The sequence below is a fragment of the Camelus bactrianus genome, chromosome 31, assembly GCF_048773025.1.
Source record: "Camelus bactrianus isolate YW-2024 breed Bactrian camel chromosome 31, ASM4877302v1, whole genome shotgun sequence".
Classification (NCBI taxonomy): domain Eukaryota; kingdom Metazoa; phylum Chordata; class Mammalia; order Artiodactyla; family Camelidae; genus Camelus; species Camelus bactrianus.
The window spans coordinates 20,524,111-20,545,886 of record NC_133569.1 but is presented as its reverse complement, the minus strand read 5'-3'; the positions used below and the strand labels follow the sequence as shown (position 1 = coordinate 20,545,886).

Here is a 21,776-nt window from a genome sequence, read left to right as displayed (position 1 = left end):
AGTAATGCTTTGGCAATTCTAGGTCTTTGATGGTTCCATATGAATTTTATTATGATTTTTTCTAGTTCTGTGAAATGTCCTGGGTAATTGGATAGGGATTGCATTAAATCTGTAGATTGCCTTGGGCAGTGTGACCATTTTAACAATAATGATTCTTCCAATCCAAGAGCATGGAATATCTTTCCATTTTTTAAAGTCTTCTTTAATTTCCTTCATCAATGGTTTATAGTTTTCTGTGTATAATTCTTTCACCTCCTTGGTTAGATTTATTCCCAGATATTTTATTACTTTGGGTGCTATTTTAAAGGGGATTGTTTCTTTACTTTCTTCTTCTGTTGATTTATCGTTAGTGTAAAGAAATGCAACTGATTTTTGAACGTTAATTTTGTAACCTGCTACCTTGCTGAATTCTTCAATCAGCTCTAGTAGCTTTTGTGTGGACCTTTTAGGGTTTTCTATATATAGTAACATGTCATCAGCATATAATGACACTTTTACCTCTTCTTTTCCAGAGAAGATATATTTTTTGATATTTGGGGAGGTAATTAGGTTTATTTATTTTTAGAGGAGGTAGTGGGAATCGAACCCAGGACCTTGTGCATGCTAAGCATGCACTCTACCACTTCAGGTATACCCTCCCCCCAACCCAGATGTCAAATTACTGCACTGTCCTGGGTCCCAGAGGTTGTGAGACTGTGTGTGTGCCCTTTAAGATGCAGTCTCTTTCCCACAGCTCTCTGAGGCTAAATACATTTGCAGAGTAAGCCCCAACTTCTGCAAATATAATTAGCGTCCCGTCTGTGGGCCACCCACTCAGGGGTATGGGTCTTGACTCTACTAAGACTCAGCCATTTTGTGGTTCCTTCTTTATATTTTTAGTTGTAGAAGATATTTTTCACCAATAGTTGTCTGTAAATAGTTATAATTTTGGTGTGTCTGTGAGAGGAGGTGAACTCAGGATCTTCCTACTGCATCATCATATTTAATCTCATAATGCTATTTTCTTTGATAAGAAAAATATTAAATATTAATAAGATCTTAATTCTTCCTAGATTAATTTATGAATTTAAATCTTACAAAAAATTCCAATTATTTTTTTAGGGATGGAGGAAATCTTATGAAATAATTCTACATTTTATGTGGGTAAACAATAAATTTTAAAAAAGTAAAGAAGGAGGTAGTGCTCTCTCAGATATTAAAACATATTAGGAAGTTTCATTTGTGAAGTATTGTATACAGATGGCATACAGATGGCATATGCATAAAGATTTCAGCAAAGAATCACAGAAAATTACCCTTCATATTTACCTGAAATAAAAAGAACTAAGGGGCTGGAGAAAGATTATAGGAGGAGACTTTCATGATTCATTGAGAAACTGTCTATACTGTTTAAATTTTCTCACTGTGGATATGTATTAACTGCTATGAAAAAATGCGAAAAGTGATTAATCAGGATGGAGGGATTACTGGCCTTTTTCTGATGCTTCCTTTTATACTTTCTCTTTTAAAGGAATGTAATATATAGCTGAGCCTTGAACAACATGGGTTTGAACTGCATGGGTCTACTAATCCGTGGGTTTTTCTTCACTGACTATGTATTATAGTACTATACGTTCCATAGCTGGTTGACTATGAGGATGCAGAAACATTGATACGTGGACTTTGAAGAATCTGTGCCCCTGACCCCAGCTTTGTTCTAAAGTCAACTGCTGATGCAGGGGAAAAAAAAACCCAAAAGGAACATTCTAGGTGGAAAGAGATCATTGTGCATATAAATATTTCACATGTGATTAAGGAGGGACCAAAAGCATAGGAAAATGGGAAATTCAGTTGCTAAATTTGGTTGGAGTAAGGCAACAATCACTCAGAATTCAGGGAGCTCCTCACCGCATGTCACATCACAAAATAAATTCCAGTTAGATAATACTGTTCTATGCTAAAAATTACCATTAAATTTAAAAGCTGTATAAGAAATTAGAGCATTTCATCCTATCTTTTATTGGGGGGAATAACGTTACAAGCTTATGAGGAATAAAAAATGTTTCTACAGATTGACCACTCAATGTCAAAAATGATGAATTTGATATGAACAAAACTGGGTGTGCATGGGGTGTAAACAATACTTCTACATGTTGATGACAAAATTCTACTTCTTCTGAGGAGCCACCATACAAATATGATCAGCTATTTGTTTTTGTTCTCAAAAAAATTTTTTTGATGGGGGAGATAATTAGGTTTCTTTATTTATTTAATGGGGGTACTGGGTATTGAACCCAAGAACTTGCGCATCCTAAGCAAGCATTCTACTGCTAAGCTATACCCTCCCCTCTAATGATCAGCTATTTGGACTAAGATTTGCTTTCATACATGTTCAATAAATTTGATACTATTATTACTATGCGGAATGGCTTACTATGTTATTTTACAACTATGCAGTGGAATATTATGCAGCCCTCAATAAATCATTCAACAAATATGCGAGTGCCCACTGCCTGTTCTAGACTGAGGATACAGTGAGAACTGGACAGATAAAAAAATAGGGCTACACTATATAGAGCTGACAGTCTACAACAGCAGGGGTGGGCTCCCTTCCCCCTTCAGGATGCTGATTTTTTTCCCTCCATCACCACTTCCCCATGGGACAGGAGATCTGACCAGCATCGGCCTTTCCCTCTATCTCCCACACTCCCGGGCAAGCAGAGGGGCCGTCACATACTCACCAGCAGATGCTCTGCTTCCCCCGGGGACTGCACCATAACAAGTGTCAGGTTGGCCTGCTCTCTGTCTTCTGTCTCCTGCTCAGAGACCACAGTGGACAGTGATTCTCTGCTATTCAGCGTGTTGTTGAGAGCATTGTCCAGAGGCTCAGGCCCTCTTGGGGGATGTGAGCGCCAGAAAAAGACCTTGGGAAGGCAAAGAGCTGACTCAGGAGTCCATACCTATATACCCCTGCAGGGTAACAGGGAACATGGTGGGTTTTGCCTCCCCACCTACCCTCATGCTGTACCCCTCCCCCAGGTGGGCACAGACAGCACACTCAGGAATCTACTGCTGGTACCAGGACCCTGGTGCTGTGCTAAGTGGAGTTTAGCACCCCTGCCTGACACCCCCATGCCCCAGGGTCCAGGGTTATGGGTACGGGTGTCCCACAGGCAGTAAGAAGGACAGGGCTAGCGCTGCCAAAAAGCCTCTGGGCTGCTCAAATGGACCAGTTGCTCTCCTACAGTCAGCCCAGAGTCCCCAGGCCACTTTAGAGAGCCAGGGGCCACAGCACAGCACAGAATGGGGACCGTGTCCACCCAGGGCCTTGTTGTGGATGGGAGGCAGTTTCTGAGGACCTGATGCCACCAGGTCCTGGAGAAACCAACTCACTTTTTCCATGCACTTGGGGTCCACTCCACAACCTAGAAGAGAAGAAGCTTCCACCTTAACAGTGGGGAGGGCCCTCTTGCAGCACCTCCCTCCCCTGGGACAGGGTGTGGGCTGGGGGCTCAGGCACTGAACAAGGAGCCCTGGGCCTGGTGACAAGGAGGGGGCCAATCCAACTCTGGGGAGCCCCTGGGGAGGGAGAAGAGAAGAGGGAAAAAGGAATAAAATGAAACATATGTAAAATCCCTGTTGGAGTCTGCTGAACAAAGCCATACAAGACGCCCTGACCCTCTCCTCCTGACTCCTGTCACTCAGTCAAAGTGCTCATCTCCTCTCTGCCCTGCCTGGGGGCCCTGAAGACATTAAGAACTGGCCCTGACCCCCTGGACTTGGCCATGAGGATGGGGGGTCCATCAGCCAAGATGGGGAACTGATGTGATCCTGGTGCCCCTAGGTGGGAGGTGGAAGGTGGACGGGTATCACAGACAACAAGATCAGAGCCAGGCCAGGAAGAACAGGAAGACTGGGAAAATGAAAGAGGGAGCCAGGGCCTCCCATTCCTTCCCGGTACCTCACCTTGAAGGATGAACTTCCGGAAACGATATGCAGTCATCAGAACCAGCACCAGCCCCAGCAGGACAAAGGCAGTTACAATTCCAGGCACCAGCTGTGAATTGCCTGAGGAGGGAGAAGGAGTGGTGGGCAGTCCCAGGCTCATGGTCACTGACTTTCCAGGAACCAGGGCCTCCCCATTGACCTGGGTACCTGATTTTTGGTCCACACACTGCAGGTCACTCCAGGGTGTACAGGGCGTGGCCACAACCATCCCATCTGGGCACCTAGGTACAGACACAGGGAGGACATGGAGGGGCTCTGTCAGGGAAAGCTGGCCAGATGGGGACAAACAGGGAGCAAACTCCCACCCAGTGTCCCCTGACAAGACAGTGGAGGAGGGACAGGCTTCTCCTGTCTGCAGGGTCGGGTCCCTCACTCCCCCGTGTTGGGTGGGAGAAGGATCTGGGCTTGCGCACTTCTGCCCTGAGGGCTCCGGCTGAGTGTGTTGAGCTCCTTCAGGAGCTGGGTCTTCTCTGCAAGGCCTGCACTGGACCTCCCTGGGCTGCAGAGGGAGTCCGGGTGAGGGGCCTAATACAGGTCAAGGGTCAGAAGGGTTTGGGCACAGGCTGAGCCTCATCCTCCAGTCCAGCTTTAACACAAGGACCCTCTTGTCCTCCACCTTTGACTCTTCCTACCAATCACAGCCAACACTGGAGCGTCACAGAAGACCTAACTCCTACCGGTCCCTAAATCTCCAAATAGGAAAGATTCAGGTCTTATTGAGGGAACAAGGGCTGGATGTGAGGTCAGCTGAGTGGCCCAGGGCTTTCTGGGAACCTTGAAGGAGCTACATGCTGGGTCTCATCTGACTTGGTTGTGGCTACATTTGTCTTCATGTGTCCTTTCCTGCATGTAAAAAATACTAAAACATCCATTTATGAATGAACGGTTATACAGATGAATATAAGCCTGGCTGCATTCTGCTCATTTTTTCCCTCTCGTATAAAAAGAAACTAAAACTTTTCATGGGCCATTGACAGCATCATGGACCCTAAGCAATGGCACACTGTACCCGATAGAAAAGTCAACCTGGCCAAAGGGAAACCCAGTTGAGAAGGTGTGGGAAGGTGTAGGGGGCAGTGCGGGGATCAGCAGATGGATGAGGAGGGGCTGCTGTAGGCTCAGAAGACCCCGCAGGCACAGGGAAGCCCCAAGGCTCCCACATCTCACCCGGTGCTGCACTTCTGGCAGAACTCAGGGGAGTCTTCTCCATGGAAAGTGCCAGCTCTGCACTGACACTGTGTGTCCTTAGTTGTGGTACAAGGAGTACTCTCTTCTTCACCTGAAGACAAAGGATAAGGTTTGGGGATATGTTTCCCCTGCGTGACCCTCAGCCGTTCTTCACCAACCAAACACCCACCCGCTCAGCTCTCATCAGTCCAGTGTAGCTTTCAGGGTCAAATTCGGCAGCTACACATGAGGGGCACATAAAGGACAGCCACTGCTCACCTGTCACCAATACTCAGAGGCATAAAAAAAGGACCATGGTACATTATTTAATGCATTAGGACAGGGAGGGAAATCTTTTAGCTCACAGGTCGGTAGGAAAGGTGGGGGATAATCTGAGAGACCCTCGATGGAGAGGAACCCGTGGGTCACCTCCCAAAACATAGCTCTGCTGGAGAGGCCGAGGGGCCCAAATTTGTGAAGGCTTAGAGAGGCCGAGCCCCTGCCAGGAGCACAGAGCACAGGACTAACAGGGGCCTGGCCCAGGACCAGACCCACGTCACAGCTCAAACCTAGCACTTTTCCACTTGGCCAGGCCTCGTCTTATGCTGTAACTATACAGATACCACCCCTCCCCCATCAAGGGGCAGATCATTTTCCCACCACTTTCATCTGCTGATTTAAAAGATTTACCTGCTGTATGGCATGTGGCGTAAAAATAATTTCTGTTTTTATTTTATTGGCCTAAGATATAATCATAAAACAGGGTATGATGAAGCCCAGGAAGGACGGGAACCGGAATCCAGGTGTCCCAATCCCATGTTGGATACAATTCCCACACCATCACTCCTGCACTGGGTCCCATGTTCCATACCTGATTTACAGGTTGTACACGGTAAGCAGGAAGGGAGCACATTCCAGTGAGTGGTAAACTCCACTCCATTTGCACAGGGTGTACAATTGTTTCCATCTGCTGATACATGGTATCCTGAAAAGGGAGAGAAAATCTGGTGAATGAATCCCTACAGGATTCCCAGAGGCAGGCAGTGGTGACTGGGGGGCTCCTCTTTTGGCCATGAGTGGAACCCAAATGGGGAAATTCATTCTACCTGTTGTCGGTCAGTTGATCAATTCTGCATCTACTGTACACCCTTGACTAGCATTGCAACAGAAATATATTACAAGTCAGAAAGACTTAGAAGAGCTGAAGGAAGGAGATCCAATTAATTTTAATAATGTATTTAAATCTATTCAAATATGTATGTATATGCATGACTGGGACATTGTGCTGTACACCAGAAACTGACACATTGTAACTGACTGTACGTCAATTACAAAAATCAATATATTCAAAATAATATCAGTTAAGCTCATAATAAGCATAAAACATTCAGATGCTTTACATTAGTTTTTCAAAGTACGTCTTAGAATCCTGGGAATATTTCTGCCTTCCATCACTCAGTATCTGGAGGGGCCATATGTCAAGTGCTCAATAGTCACGTGGACATAGTGACTACAAAACTGGACAGTGTCACCAGGTCCCTGGAGAGTCACAGAAGAAAGTCCTAATCCTTGCCCTCAACGAGCTCCAGGTCAATGGAACGCACAAGATCAGAAATAATGAGACAATCACAGACAAGCCTTCAATTAAAGCTCTTGCTACGCTCCTGGTAAATGGAAGGAAAAATGGTTCCTGTATGTTGAGTCAAAGAATAACCCTAAATAAAGGTGGCTTTGCCCTGGAAAAAAGAGGTATTCTCCAGGCACTGGCCTGAGACCTTGCAGGAGCTGTCATTACCTGGGAGCCCATGTCCTGAGTCATACAAAGATTGTGTTTGGTTTATTTCACTTAGCACAGTGTTTTTGAGGTTCAGCCATGCTGCAATGTGTCAGAATTTCACTCTTTTTAAAAAAGGCTAAATAATAATCCCTTGCATGTATATAAGACATTTCGTTTATCTATTCACGCATCAGTGGACACTTGGGCTGCTTCCACTTCTTGGCTATGGTAAATAACTTTGCTATGAATAAAGGTGTGCAAATATTTCTTTGAGACCTTGCTTTCAATCCGTTTAGATATATACCCAGAAGCAGGATTGCTAAATCATACGGTATTTCTATTTTTTAGTATCTTTGAGGCACCATCATACTGTTTTTCCACAGCAGCTGCATCATTTTACAATCTCACCAACAGCACACAACGGTTCCAATTCTGCACATCGTCACCAACCTTTATTTTCTGTATTATTGATAGTGCCATCAAATGGGTACGAGGTAGTATCTCATCATGGTTTTATTTTTAGTCTGCATTTTTCTGATGGTTAGTGATCTTGAGCATCTTTTCATATGGTTGCTGGCCATTTGTATATCATCTGTGGAGAAATGTCTATTCAAGTCGGTTACCCATTTTTACGTTGGGATGTCCGTCTTTTGTTGTTGAGCTGTAGGATTGATTTATATATTCTAGGTATCAAACCTTATCAGTTATTTGATTCACCAATATTTTCTCACATTCTGTTGATCGTTTCTTTTGCTGCAGAGATTTAAATTTTGATGTAGTTCGATATACCTTTTTTTTTTTTTGCTTTAAATATGACACTATGCTTTAGTGTCATATTTTTAAAAACCCATTGCCAAGCCTAAGGCCATCAAGAACTGCCCGTCTATTTTCTTCTAAAAGTTTTATAGTTTCAATACTTACATTTTTGATTTGAATCATTTTCAGTTACTTTTTGTATCTAGTGTAAGGTAACAGCCCAGCTGCATTCATTGCATGTTTGCTATCCAGTTTCTCCAGCACTGTTAGTTGAAGAGACTACTCTTTTCCCATTGAATGGTCTTGAATATCAAAACTCAATTGACCATAGATATAAGGGTTTATGTCCAGTCTCTTAATTCTATTCCACTGGTCTATGTCTAATCATTATTCCAATACCACACGGCTTGGATTACTGTACTTGGAAATCAGGAAATATAAGTCTCTCAACTTTGTTTTTCTTTTTGAACATTGTTTTGGATACTGTGGGTCCCCTGGAATTTCATACAAATTTGAAGATGGTTTCTTTCATTTCTGAAATTACACCGCTGAGATTTTGATAAAGAGTGCATTGAATGTGCATATTGTTCCAGGTGATACTGTCATTATAACAGCAATGTCTCCCAACCCATGAAGATGGAAAGTCTTCCTGTTTAGGCCTTTTAAAATTTTTTCAGCAATATTTTGCAGTTTTCACTGTAAAAGTCTTATGCCTCCTTGTTACATTTAGTCTTATTCTTAAGTATTTTATCCTTTTTAGGCCATTGTAAATGGCATTGTTTTCTTAATTTCCCTTTGGAATTGTTTATTGGCAGTGCACAGAAATAGAACTGTTCTGTATGTGTATATCTTATTAGTTGAAACAGGTTAGAATTCATTTGTCAGTTCTAACAGATTTTTGCAGGGAGGGACTCTCTCTGTTTCCTGGACCAAGATGTCTGTTTCCTTTTCTAGGTTAGGGAAGTTTTCAACTATTATGACTTTAAATACATTTTCTGCTCCTCTCTCTCTCTTTCTTGTCTCCTTCTGGGACCCCTACAGACTTCCAGTTGTGAAATAAAAGAGTCACAATTATGACATATTCAGTGTGGGGAATATAGTCAATAATTATGGAATACATTTGTATGGGGACAGATTTATGGTGATCTTTTTGAAATTCATAGAAATATCAAAATAACCATGTTATGTAACAAGAACCAACATAGTGTTGTAGGTCAATTATACTTCAAAATCAAACCAATAAAGTCAGAGGGAAAAAAATTAGAGTTATGGTTACTAGACGTGGCTGGTAGAGGAAGGGGAATTGGATGAAAGCAGTCGAAAGGTACAAACTTCTACTTATATATCAAATAAGTACTAGGGATATAATATACAACATGATAAATATAATTAACACTGCTGTATGTTATATATGAAAGTCGTTAAGAGAGTAAATCCTAAGAGTTCTCATCACAAGGAAAAAATGTTTTTTCTACTCCCAATTTTTATCTATGTGCGATGATGAAAGTTCACTTACTGTGGTAGTCATTTCTTGATGTATGTAAACTTAAACAGTGATATCAATTATATCTCAATCATACTGAAAGAAAAAAATGAAGAACTCATTCCAAGACAAATGAATTCTTCAAAATAAAAAAAAAGAAGAAATTGGAAAGTGAAAAAAATGTTCTCCTGTCTCTTATAAAACTATTGTGACTTTAAATCTACTTTGTTCATAAGATAGCCATCCTACTTCTCTTTTGGTGCCATATCTTTTTCCATCCACTACTTTCGACCTCTTTGTGTCTCTGCATCACTAGATGGGCTGAAATGGCAAAACTGAGCAGGCAGAATAATATCAAAACTTAATGGACATGAAGATAAGGTTATTAAAATCATCCAGTCTGAGGAGCAGAAACAAGAAGAATGATTTAAAAAAAAATAGCGCCTGAGGGACCTGTGGGACACCACCAAGCGCACCCATGTGCACATCATGGAAGTCCCGGCACATTTTCCTTCAATTTGATACGAAATTCGTTCTGTGTATCCAAGGAACTCAATGAGCTCCCAAGCAGGATCAAATTTTAAAGAGATCCACCCAGAAACCTATAGTCAACAGGACAAAAGGCACATATGCAAGCAGAGAATCTTTAAAACAGCACCAAAGAGATGGATGTGCTGATGTCGCTCTCTCCCACGCCGGCCGCCCTAAGTCGCTCCAGACGAGGGACGACGTTCGCAGGCCTCTCTCCTCCCAGCCTTCCCGCTGGTGGTGGGTGGAAGGCAGGGGTGCGGAAACCCGCCCCACAGCGCTCTCCCGCCCTCTGCCTCACCGCGTCGGCGGGCCGGGGTCCTCTGACCCAGCGGACACGCTCGCTCGGCTCCTGTGTCTCGCGAGAGAACCCCCCCCCCCCCGCCGTGGGGGCTGGGGAAGCGCCCCGACGCCACCGCCCCTCCCGCGCCTTTGTCGCGCTAACGCGTCTCGCCAGACCCTCGGATGTTTCCTGGAGGCGCTCAGGGTCGTCCCTCCGGTGCCTGAGGCCGAGCGGTGGCCTCGTTTCCTGTTCCCAACAAGCCTGTGGGGAATCCGCTGCGGTGCTGCGCCTGTGAGCAGCTCTCCTGCGGGGTCGAGACGGTAAGGGAGGCAGGCCGGTCCCCCTTGTGGGGACAGGTGCCTCGACGTGGCCGTCCTCACTGCGTGCGGGGAGCGGGGGGCTGACTTGGCTGGGCGTGTGCCGTGCGTCCCCCCTCGCTGGGGTTGCACGCGGGCGTGTGGCGGGTCGGGCGATGCGAAGGGGGCGCTGTCAGACTTCTCAGGCACGCTCCCTCCTGAGGCAAACCGACGAGCCTGAGGGAGCGCAGGCTTTTCCCCGCCTTCATGGCGAACACTCCCGTTAGCCAGCGCAGGCACTGGCTTCTGAAGCGCCTCCATGGGCCCGGCGGGGAGACAGTGGGTGGGGGACGACGCGCCCTCGGTGAGAAAGCGTTCTCTAGCGACCCGAGAGGGAGCCTTGGCGTCCCAGACCCCCGAGCCGCCGCTCCGCAAAGCGCTCAGTTGCCACCGGTGCGACTGCCACCGCGTGTGGGCAGAACCCCTCGCCTTCGCGGGGCGGCTACGCGGCCCCAGCTGGCTGGCCCGGGGGAGGGTGCCGCGGGCTGGGCAGGCGTCCGGCGCGGGGCCGTGCGTGCGCCGTGCCCCCGTCGTGAGCCAAGGTGGCAGGACGCCTCGCCCCACTCCCTCGGCCCTGCGGCCGTGAGCAGTGGTCCCGCCTGCCCTCTTCCCCGGTCGGGCTGCCTCGCTCTCGAGCGTTTTCCCGGGAGGTGAGGCCCCGGGACGGACCACATCTTTCCGGATAGTTGTAGGTGGATGGATGGACGGATTAGGTAGACGGATCCTCTGTGGCTCGAGGGTGGTGGCTGAGGCCGGCGGTGTCCCAGGCCTCGCGGGAGCGCCCTCGTGTCTGTGGCGGTGGGATCCCATGCTTGTCTTCTTGATGGCCTGATAAAGCGTGAGCCCTCGGCAGCGCCAGCGCCAGGGCCGGCGCCAGCCTTGCGTCCTGGCCCTCTCCCTACGTGCGCGCCGCCCCTCCTGGTCAGTGCTTGCCCTCTCCCGCAGAACAGGTGATTGCTGACGCCTCTCCCGTTTGGGACCGAAAGGACCTCGCCTTGTGCGGGTGTCTCCCCGGATCGCCACGACCAGCGGCGGCCCCGGCGAAGCGCTCTCTGGCTAGATGGAGGGCTCGGCGCGGTAGTGGCGGAGGGTTGGGGGGTCGCGGTCTTCCATACGTGTGCGGGAGAGAGTTCTCGCAGGCCTGTCGCGACTCTGCTGTGTCAGCGATGGTCACGATCCCCGCGGGGGTGCCCTGGGGGCCGAGGAAGGTCGTCGGCATCTTAGGTGCTACGGGACCACCCTTGAGCTGGAGGCCTCTGGCGGTGAGACCTTGTGTCGTGCCCGGGCGGCCGGCTTGCGTCCGGGTTGTTTCCGCGACCCCCTCCGCCACCGCTTTTCCAGCCCCTGGACGCCAGCCGTGTCTCATTTCCCTTCTCTCCGTCTGTCTGTCCCGTTTGCAGATCCCAGGGCCGGGTCTCCGTGCGTCTTGTTTCTCCGGCCCAACGTGACCCACCTCCGTGTCTGTCACCGCCGTCTGACAGCAGGTGGCGTTGCGTGTGGGCGAAGGACCGCAGTCCCCCACAGCGCCTGGCTCAGGCGCGCTTGATGCTGACTGGCCTCAATGGCTGCGCCGCCCGTCGGCCCGGAACTGGCGGCCTGACCAGGTCGGGCTCCACGCGACTCCCGGGTGCCTGGCCTTGCTTTCTTGCGGTCATGGGTGCCAAGCGGGGGTACTCCCCAGCGCCCCTCCAAGCCTCCCTGGCACCGTCAGCGGTCCTCGCCTCTCGGATGAGGCGGGCCAAGGGGCCCGGGTGTTCGCCTCCCCCACTTCCGCGCGCCTGTGGGAACCGCGGCAGCGCTGCAAGCCAGGCACTGCGCTTCCTCGGGGGAACCTCAGCGGCTCTCCTGGTCTGGCTAGTGAGAGCGCACTCTCCTACCTAGTTGATCCTGCCAGTAGCACATGCTTGTCTCAAAGATTAAGCCAAACATGTCTATGTACGCAGGGCTGGTAAAGGGAAAGTGCAAGTGGCTCCTTAAATCAGTTATGGTTCCTTTGATCGCTCCCTCCTCTCCTACATAGATAAGTAGATAACTGCTAATTCTAGAGCGAATATATATGCGGAGGGCCTCCAACCCCCTTCGCTGGAGGGACCTGCCAGCATTTATTAGATCAAAACCAACTTGGCCAGCCTGGAGGGCAGGTGGGGAGGGGAAGAGGGTTTGGTGATTCTAGATAACCTCTGGCCTCTCAAACCCCACCCCACCGGTGGCTTCGACCCATTACAACATTGCCCTATTTAGGACTGAGTAGATAATGAATGGCCTACCATGGTGAGCACGGGTGATGGGAAATAAGGGTTTTATTTCAGAGAGAGAGTCTAAGAAAAGGCTACCACGTCTAAGGAAGGCAGCACATTACCCACTTCTGACTTACGAGGTAGTTACAAGAAAAAGTTAAAAGAAAAGAAAAAAAAAAAAAACCCGCACGTAAGCCATGATTCAACACATGCAAGGGGTTTCTCAATAACGTTATTAACTGCTTTCTCATTAGAAATCGTGGACACCAGAAGGCTGTGGAGGGACACAATTTTTAAGAATGAAGAAGAAATTAAGACATTCCCAGATAAACAAAGCTTATAGAGTACATTACTAGTAGACCTGCCCTATGAGGAGTACTAAAGGGAATCCTTCAGGTTGAAATGAAATGACATTAGGCAGTAGTTCAAAGCCATATGAAGAAATAAAGATTCTGGAAACCAAAAGAAAGATATTGCATACAGAAATAAAATATTGGAAATGGTAACTATATAGATACCAGTATATCTTAGTCTATTTCAGCTGCTCTCACAAAATATCATAGACTGGGTGGCTTAACAACAGACTTTAATGAACAGTTTGAGAGGCTGGGAAGTCCAACAACAAGGTGTTAGGAAGGTATGGAATGACCGTGGATAGTTGTAAGCTTAACCACTACAGCTGCAGCACAAACGTAGTTTCATTACTTAAGCAAATTTGCACATCCTCTGTTACGTGATACGCAGCTGGTGATGTGGCTAATGCTTTTTCCTCCGTATCTGTGAGTAGAGACCACCAGCCAGCAAGTCCAGCAATATACCTTCACTGTCCTACCTCTGAGGTACATCAACTATCCAGCCCTATGTCACAATACAGTTGACAAGATCTTGATGGCCTTTCCCTTCTACGAGGTATCACACTGGGTCATTACTTTGATGACTTCATGCTGATTGGACCGAGTGAGCAAGGAGTAGTAAGTACTTGAGATTTCCTGGTAAGACATTTGCATGTCAGAGAACAGGAAAAAAATCCAACAAAAATTCAGAGGCCTTCTACATCACTGAAATGTCTAGGGGCCCAATGGCATGTCGAGATATCCTTTCTAAGGCAAAGGATAAGATGTTGCATCTGGCTCCCCCTACAACCGAGAAAAAGGTACAGGGCCTAAGCCAGCCTGTTTCAGTTTTAGAGGCAACGTATTCCTCATTTTGATGTGTTATTCCCGCCCATTACTGAATGACCCAAAAAGCTGCTAATTGTGAGTGGTGCCCAGAAGAAGAGAAGGCTGTGCAACAGGTCCAGGCTGCTGTACTAGCTACTCTGCCGTTTGGCTCATCTGGTCCCAGCAGACCCAGGGGAGACTGACGTCTCAGCACAGATAGGGATGCTGTTAGGAGCTTTTCACAGGTCCCTACAGCTGAATCTCAGTGCAGGTTCTTAGAATTTTGGAGCAAGACCCTGCCATTCTCTGTAACAAACTACTCTCCTTTTGAGAGACAGATTTTGGCTAGCTACTGGGAATGAGTAGATAATGAATGGTTAACCATAAGCCACCAAGTTACCACGTGGCTTGCGCTGCCCGTCATGCACTAAGTGTTATCTGACCCACAAAGCCATAAAGTTGGGCACGCAAAGTAGCACCCCATTATTAAATGGAAGTGCCACGTACGAGAGTGGGCTCAAGCAGGCCTTCAAGTGAGTTACATGAAGAAGTGCCTGAATGCTCCCAAATTCCCATGGCCCTCACTCCTGGTTCGCCACCTTTTCTCCTGCAGCCTGTACCTATGGCCTCGTGGGGAGTTCCTTATCATGATAGCGTTAAATGTACCTTATCAGTAATAGTGTTAAATTTAAATACTTACAACTCTCCAATTAAAAGGCAGAGATGGTCAGGATGGAGAAAAACAAAAACAAAACCATAATCCTTCTACACACTGTCCATGAGTCTCCTGATTTATTTCATCAATACTGAAATATACTCTAAAAGCTCTATCTTGTGGAAACCTTAGTTAATAACATGGTATCATGATAACAGTTTATATCAATGATAAAAATGTGGTTATTTAATAATGGTGCTGGGGCAACTAAGAAGCTGCTCGGAAACAATGAAATGTCTTCCTTATTCTCTTATAAGAAAATACAATCTGGGTGAATCAATGACTTACTTATAAAATTAATTACCCACAAAACTACTGCAAATATATATGAGAAAATTTTCACACAAGTTTATAAAGAGAAAAGATTATCTGAGTATCTCCCTAGGCCTTCCTAATCTGCCTATGGCTCTGCTCACAGCACTATTCAGGCCCACCCATGTTGTCCCTACAACAGGTGCCTGAAGCCCTTGGCGTTTACAGTTTTGATTATGTGTTTGTTTGGGGCTAAGCTCTTCCCTCTCCCCATCCTGAAACTTTGAAAAGCCCACATTAACATAGATTGGAAAGGCACTGGGGCCCTTCCTGTGATGTGGATGGAAATGCAAATTCTTCAAAGGATTTTAAGCACCCCAGGGTACTACTCTTGCTAGCTGTGGAATCCTTTGCAGAAGAGCAATTCCTAATTCACCCAATTTGGGGAGAAAGAAACACGTTGTGCAGAGCAAAAACCCCAGTCAACCACCCTGCCAGGCATTAGCTGCCTTTCCCAGGACTCGGGACTTGCAGAACCATATGGAACACAGACATCACACCAGGTAGAACAAACAGGGGTGCACTTCACAGACATGCCCTGGAAGGCTCTCCACCTGCTTCTAGTCTTGCCTCCTTTCAACCCAAGAGTATGCACTTATCCCATTTGTCCTCTGTGTGAAACAAGCCTAGTCCCTTCGGTCCTCTGCCTAAAATTTTTCAGAGATGTCTCTCACACACAAAATAAAACCCATGCCCACTCCATGGTGTTTAGGGCTATGTGTGGTCTGCTCCCAGCTGTCCCTGTGACCTCTTCAGCCTCCATTCACTGCCGCTGCCCCTGGCTTTGCTCAAACAAGCCCAGCCCTGCCCCCTGGGTCAGTAGTTCCTGGGTGTCCTCTCAGAAGCACTGTCCCTGGCTCTCTACACCAGAGAGTTGCTCTCTGCATCAGAGTCACCATCCCCAAGAGGCCTTGTCAACCTCATCTCTGTCCCACCCATCACTCAGTTGTCCTCATGCTTCCTATCTCATCTCTCTGACTGTCACGTTTGTCCCTCTGTCTGGGTACCATCCCAGGAGGAGAGCTCCAGGAGGGCATGGGCCTCATGCCCACCAGTAGCACAGTGCCTGGCACACAGAAGGCTTCCAGTAAATACCAGTGAAATAAGAACCAGGAACTGCAGGAATCAGAAGGCCAGAAAGATGGGGAGACAAAGGTAGAATAAGGGTTGGAGATCAGTCTTAGAATTTACCTGGTGGACACAACTCCCAGAAGCTGCGCCTCCATCCCTGTGGGGCAGCTAATTGTTGGTGAACTCTGTCCTGCCCTGTGGGCATGGCTGAGGCAGCTGCAGCCTATGGGGACAAAGCAGGGATAGGCATGAGTGGCTTCCAGACCCTCACCCCACTCAGAATCCATCACACATTCATTTCACCTCACCTCCAAAACTAAGCAGAAGTTCCACCTTTCTCCCAGATCCAAACGCTTATATAGTCTTTTGTATTCATGGTTGTACCTTCATGATTTGGAGCTAGCTAAGTAATGTACACTTGAAAAACTCTTCTTTATCCTTTTCTCTTATTATAAAACATGTTTATTCTAGAAAATATCAACAGATAGAGTTTTGATAAGAATACAAAAATATATATGTGATCCCTTCATCTTAGAAATAGCATCCATTAATATTTTGTCTCATTTAGTTCCACTGTTTCACCATATGTGTGAATATTCTCTTTCTTACACAGACACACATGGTAATGAGGATTATATAATATACAAACTTTAAAAAAGGATATAGAATCAAACATTAAATAATTCTTTTGCGCAAATATTGATTAAATAATGAATTTCTAATTTAAGATGCCTCAGACATCTAAACCAATGGAATAAAACAGATAGCCCAGAAATAAACTGTTCCATATACGGTCAAATGACTTTTGGCAAGGGGTACCAAAACCATGTAATAAGGAAGGACAATCTTTTCAATAAATGATCTTATGAAAACTGGATATCCATATGTAAAAATATGAACGGGACCCCTACTTTACATCATATACAAAAATTAACTCAAAATTTATCACAGGTCTAAACATAAGAGTGAAAACTACAAAACATTTAGGAAAAAACATGAGGCAGTTCTTCATGACCTGGGATTTGGCAATAACTTCTTGAACATGACACAAAACCACAGGCAACATAAAAAAAAAAAAAAGATAAATTGTGCTAATATGGAAATTTAAAACTTTTGTGTATCAAAGAAACACAACATAGTGAAAGTACAACCCATATACTCGAAGAACTATTCGCAAATCATGTATCTGATAAAAGGTTAATATCCAGAATATATAAGGAACTCCTATAACATAGAAATAACAACAATAACCCAGTTTCAATAATGGGCAAAAGATTTGAATAGGTATTTTTCTGAAGAAGGTACTAGAATATATATGAAAAGATACTATATTATATATGAGCAAATGTTGGCAAAGATGTGGAGAAATTGGAAGCCTTGGGCACTGTTGGTGGCAATGTGTTATGATGCAGCCCCTATGGAAAAGAATTTCCATAAAATTTGGAGGTTTCTCAAAAAATTAAAATAGAATTAGTATATGATTTAGCAATTTCATTTCTGGGCATATATCCGTAAGAATTGAAAGCAGGGTCATGAAGGCATATTTGTACACCTATGTTAATAGCAACATTATTCACAATAGCCAAAAGGTGGAAGTAACCCAAATGTCTAGCACTGGATTAATTGATAAACAAAATGTGGTGTATACGTAAGATGGAATATTAGTCACTTTAAAAAAGAAGGAAATTCTGGCACTTGCTAACAACAATGCATGAATCGTGAAGACATTATGCTAAGCGAAATAAGCCAGTCACAAAAATACTGTATGATTCCACTTATGTGGGGTCCCCAGGGTAGTCAAATTCATAGAGAAAGTAGAATGGGCATTGCCAGGGGCTGGGGAGAGGGGAAAATTTGGAGGTTACTCTTTAACGGATAGACAGTTTCAGTTTTGCCAAACGAAAATAGTTCTAGAGATTGGTTGCACAACAATGAGAATGTAGTTAATGCTACCGAACCATACACTGAAAAATGGTTAAGATGGAGAATTTTATGCGATGTATATTTTACTACCATTAAAAAAAAATTATAAGGTACCTGACAAGCTGTCCCTAGTGGAACATGTCAGTGTTCTACTAAATACCAAAGAGGTTCAGAAAAGTGACAGTTTGTGCCACAGTCTCTGAGCTATAAATGACATAAGAGCAAGTGGAGAAATTTGAATGGGGTCTGAGAACTAGATAGTAGTAATGTGTCCATGTTAATGTTCTGATTTGAAGGTTGGGTATCAGGGAGAATGTTCCTGTTTGTAGGGAGTACACACCGAAGTGTTCAGGAATGATGTTCATCACGTCACCATTGAGTTTTCAGTTGGTCAGGAAAAAGGGGTCTTGTATAATATATGCGACTTTTCTGTAATTTTGAGAGTGTTTTAAAATAAAAAGTTAAATTAAGAAAATAAGAAGAAAAATACTTCGCTGAACTCAGTTCAACCATCTGTATCTAAACAAGATAAAATGCAACCCTCTTCCACATGAAAGTCTGTCAAGTATTTGGGAACCACGAAACTCATGTGTGTCCCCCAGGTCATGCCTTTTCCAGGCTAGGTGGTCTCTGAGTCTCCTTTGCCTGCTCTCAGTATGCTCTTACCTCCTGTCTTCCTTGGTTTTCCTCTCGTGGACTCTTTTCCTCAATATTTCATCCCAAAAAACTTGACACACTCAGGAAAATTTACAGACTTGTACACTGAACACCCACAAACAATGAAACGCATATTTCTTAAGTGTGCCAGTGATCAGTTTATCAATTCATATTTGTGCGTATTCCAAATCCTCTATCGAATTCATAGAACACAGGATTACCACAGAACATTCCCTCCTGCCCTTTCTAGGTAATCCTAATCTGCAGCACCATCTCAAGAGGCGATTATGTTTTCCAAAATGGAATGTTTTCAACGGATGCTGCATATCTGCTCTATGAATGTCAATTAAGTTAAGGTGACGGGACTGTGTCCATATCTCTTATGATTTTACTGAGTTGTGTTCATCTAACCATTTTAGCAGTTGCTAAGAGAGATGTGCTATCATCTCGATTCAATCCTGTAAATGTTTGCTTCTTGTATATGAAATTCTATTATTTGACATATATACGTTGATGATTATTATGGCTTCCTGATGAATTAATCCTTTAACACACGAAATGTCTCTGTTTATCTCTCCAATATTCTTCTATCCTAAATCAACTTTCAGCTGATATTAAGATAGTTGAGGAAGTTTTTCATAGGCTTACTATTTAAATGTTAATCTTTTATCCATCCTAATTTTCAGTAATATGTGTCTCCTTTAAATTCATTCTGACCATTTCTACTTTTGAATTATACTGATTTGGAGTAAATGTAATCACTGATAAGGTTGAAGTAGATCTGCAGTTCTGCTGTTTATTTTCTGTTAGTCCAGTCTCCTTTTTTTCCTATTGCTCCTCCCTGCAGAATTTAATATTCACGGTATATTTTTTAGAATTCCATTTTAATTATGTGTTGGCATTTTGTGTATACATGTTTGCATTATTTCTTTAGCAGTTCCTATGGGGAGTACATTATATACTTTTAACTGTTTACAGTCTATTTGAAGTTTTTAAAAATTGATTTATTAAGGTATAATTGGCTTACAATAAACTACACATGCTTGAGGAGTAAAATTTTATAACATCTGACATATGTATTCATCTGTGGAAATTTCACCCCAATCAAGATAATGACCACATCATTGAATGGTTTCCTTTTGCTCCTGAGCTCGCCTCTCCACCTGCCGTGACCGTTCTGGCCCCAGCCAACAACTGATCTGCTTTCTGCCCTAGGGGTTAGTTTGCATTTTCTAGAATTTCATATAAGTAGAATCAGATACCACATACTCTTCTGTCTTCTTTCACTGAGGATAATTATTTGGAAATGCACCCATATTATCATGTGCCTCATACTTTGTTCTTTTTCATTTCTGAGTTGTGCTGCTGAATTAAGAGTGTACTTTAACAGAAAATGTTAGAGACATGCAATAGTATAAATCCGTTCATCACCGCCCTGCCATTCTTATTGCTATAGTTGTCCTAGGCATTAGATGAGTGTACTTTATAAAAAGCCCACAGTGTTGTAATTTTTGAGTGTATAGCTTCAGGAAATTAAGGGGAAATCATCCTTTACATTTGGCCAATTAAAAAAAAAATGTTTCTGATGATCTTTCTTCTTCCTTAACATCCATGTTTCCACATGATTACACTTTTATTCATCCTGAAATCTTCATCTAGCTTGTTGTGTGGTGCAGGTCTGCCGACAAAGTATTAACACTGCTGCCGAAACCACACTCCTGTTCCTAATTCTAAGCCCTTTTCTTTCCATTTACTCTCTGATTTTGTTAATGACCTCTGCTGGCTCTCAGGGGAGGAAACCTACAATCCCTTTCTCTCTCTTACCAGACTCATGTCATCACCTGCAGTGGTACTGTGATCACCTCCCTCAGATCCACATGGGCCTTCAGTTTCCTCTCGCGCGCTGTTACAACCTAACCGTGAGGACACAGGCCAAACACCGCTCAGGCCAAGTCTGAGTTCACGCACCTAGTCCACTATCCACTGGGCAAACAATTTTATCTTTATCAACAATTATCTTTAAAAGTGCTTTTTTGACCACCACCCACCCAGTAAAAACTGGACTCCTGGTTCCCCGAGCCTATGGACCTGCCATCCCTCAGAATGACATTCAGTTATTTCTGTTCTGTACCCCGTCTGAGGGTCATATTTCCCAACCCCCGCATAAAGACCCTCTAGAACACGACGAGGACATCACAGTGTTAGTGCAGCGTCTTAGAACCCACACGACCCACGTGTTCGAGGAGGCACGTCTGGAGCCTGCTGAGCAGCTCTGTGCAGGGTCCATAGGCATTAGGGACAAGACATGGCCCTTCCATTCTTCAGGATAGTTCTGGTCACAGGAAGAGAGATACAGAGACCCCCCAAAGTTGCCAAGGCGAAAAGAAACTCGAGGGGCTGTGAGGCAGAGGTGACAGTGCCACAGGTGGCAGGGACACTGGTGGACATGGAGGGAAAAGTCCACAAAGACAAGGCCACAGAGAAGAATGAAGTCAAAGTAATGGGGGGAGGGGACCACCTGGTGGAGGCGAGGAGCCTTCCTAGTGGGAGGTCGTGACTGCTTTAGGGACCCAGGGTATTACCGAGATCTGAGGCTTTGTCAGTCAACAGAATTGTGTGTGTGTGTGTGCACGTGTGTGTGGTGTGTGTGTGTAAAGGAGAGAGTGAGAGGAAGGAGACAACTGGCTGCCCTCGAGCAGCATGACAAAAGAGAGAAGTAAACTAGAAGAAAGGAAGAGGTGTGTTCACTTTAGTCCTGTGCGGATTCTACTGACCCTGCTCCACCCGGAAGTGAGTCATCAGCTGGGAATTCCCTTGTCTTGCTTTTTTCCCCACATGTGATACAACAATTAGACTGTTTTGTAGTCAACGCCTAAAAAGCATTTTCTGATCAAAAATTAACTCAAGCCTTCTCTTTTATCTCATCTAGAGCATCAACCCTTAAAACAGCCTTGGTTCTCTTAAATTAAGCTGTAATCTGGTAAACTCGGACATCAGCATCAGATCTGTCCTCAGGGTCTTCCTGTGGCCTGAGATCTGATTCTGAGGTTGATGGTTCCTTTTTAACTGTGTAAAAAAACAAAGAGAGTAAATGACCAGCCATGAGGCTTCTCAGCCAGGGCCAGGCACTAAATAGCTGCATAATCCTGGGAAGTCACTTCCCTTTCTCTCTAACCTCACATTTACCCTTCTTGAAATCAGGGATCGCTCTAAATGACCTCTCAGGAACCCTCCAGCAGTAACCTTGTGCTGCCATCCTGACCTGAGAGACCAAATGCTCACCTGGGGAGTGGTCAGCAGGGGACCCAGTGTCCCCACCCTGGGGCTGCTCACCTGCCTGCCAAGTGACCTGCAGCAAGTCCCC

General features: G+C 45.1%; 1 protein-coding gene across 2 annotated transcripts in view; it reads right to left on the bottom strand.

Annotated features, from left to right (window-relative positions):
- The window catches only part of LOC141575712 (tumor necrosis factor receptor superfamily member 10B-like), a 34,998-nt gene that overhangs the window by 6,023 nt on the left and 7,199 nt on the right, over positions 1-21,776 (bottom strand). The window contains exons 2-8 of one of the 2 annotated variants that reach the window (XM_074355634.1): positions 15,953-16,055; positions 6,026-6,139; positions 5,155-5,266; positions 4,135-4,208; positions 3,946-4,047; positions 3,373-3,404; positions 2,721-2,903 (exon numbers count right to left, since the gene is read on the bottom strand). In XM_074355634.1, coding sequence (XP_074211735.1) covers positions 2,721-2,903; positions 3,373-3,404; positions 3,946-4,047; positions 4,135-4,208; positions 5,155-5,266; positions 6,026-6,139; positions 15,953-16,055 — 720 coding nt within the window. Of the gene's footprint in view, positions 1-2,720; positions 2,904-3,372; positions 3,405-3,945; positions 4,209-5,154; positions 5,267-6,025; positions 6,140-15,952; positions 16,056-21,776 lie in introns of both variants that reach the window. The other variant, XM_074355632.1, reaches the window with a different exon arrangement.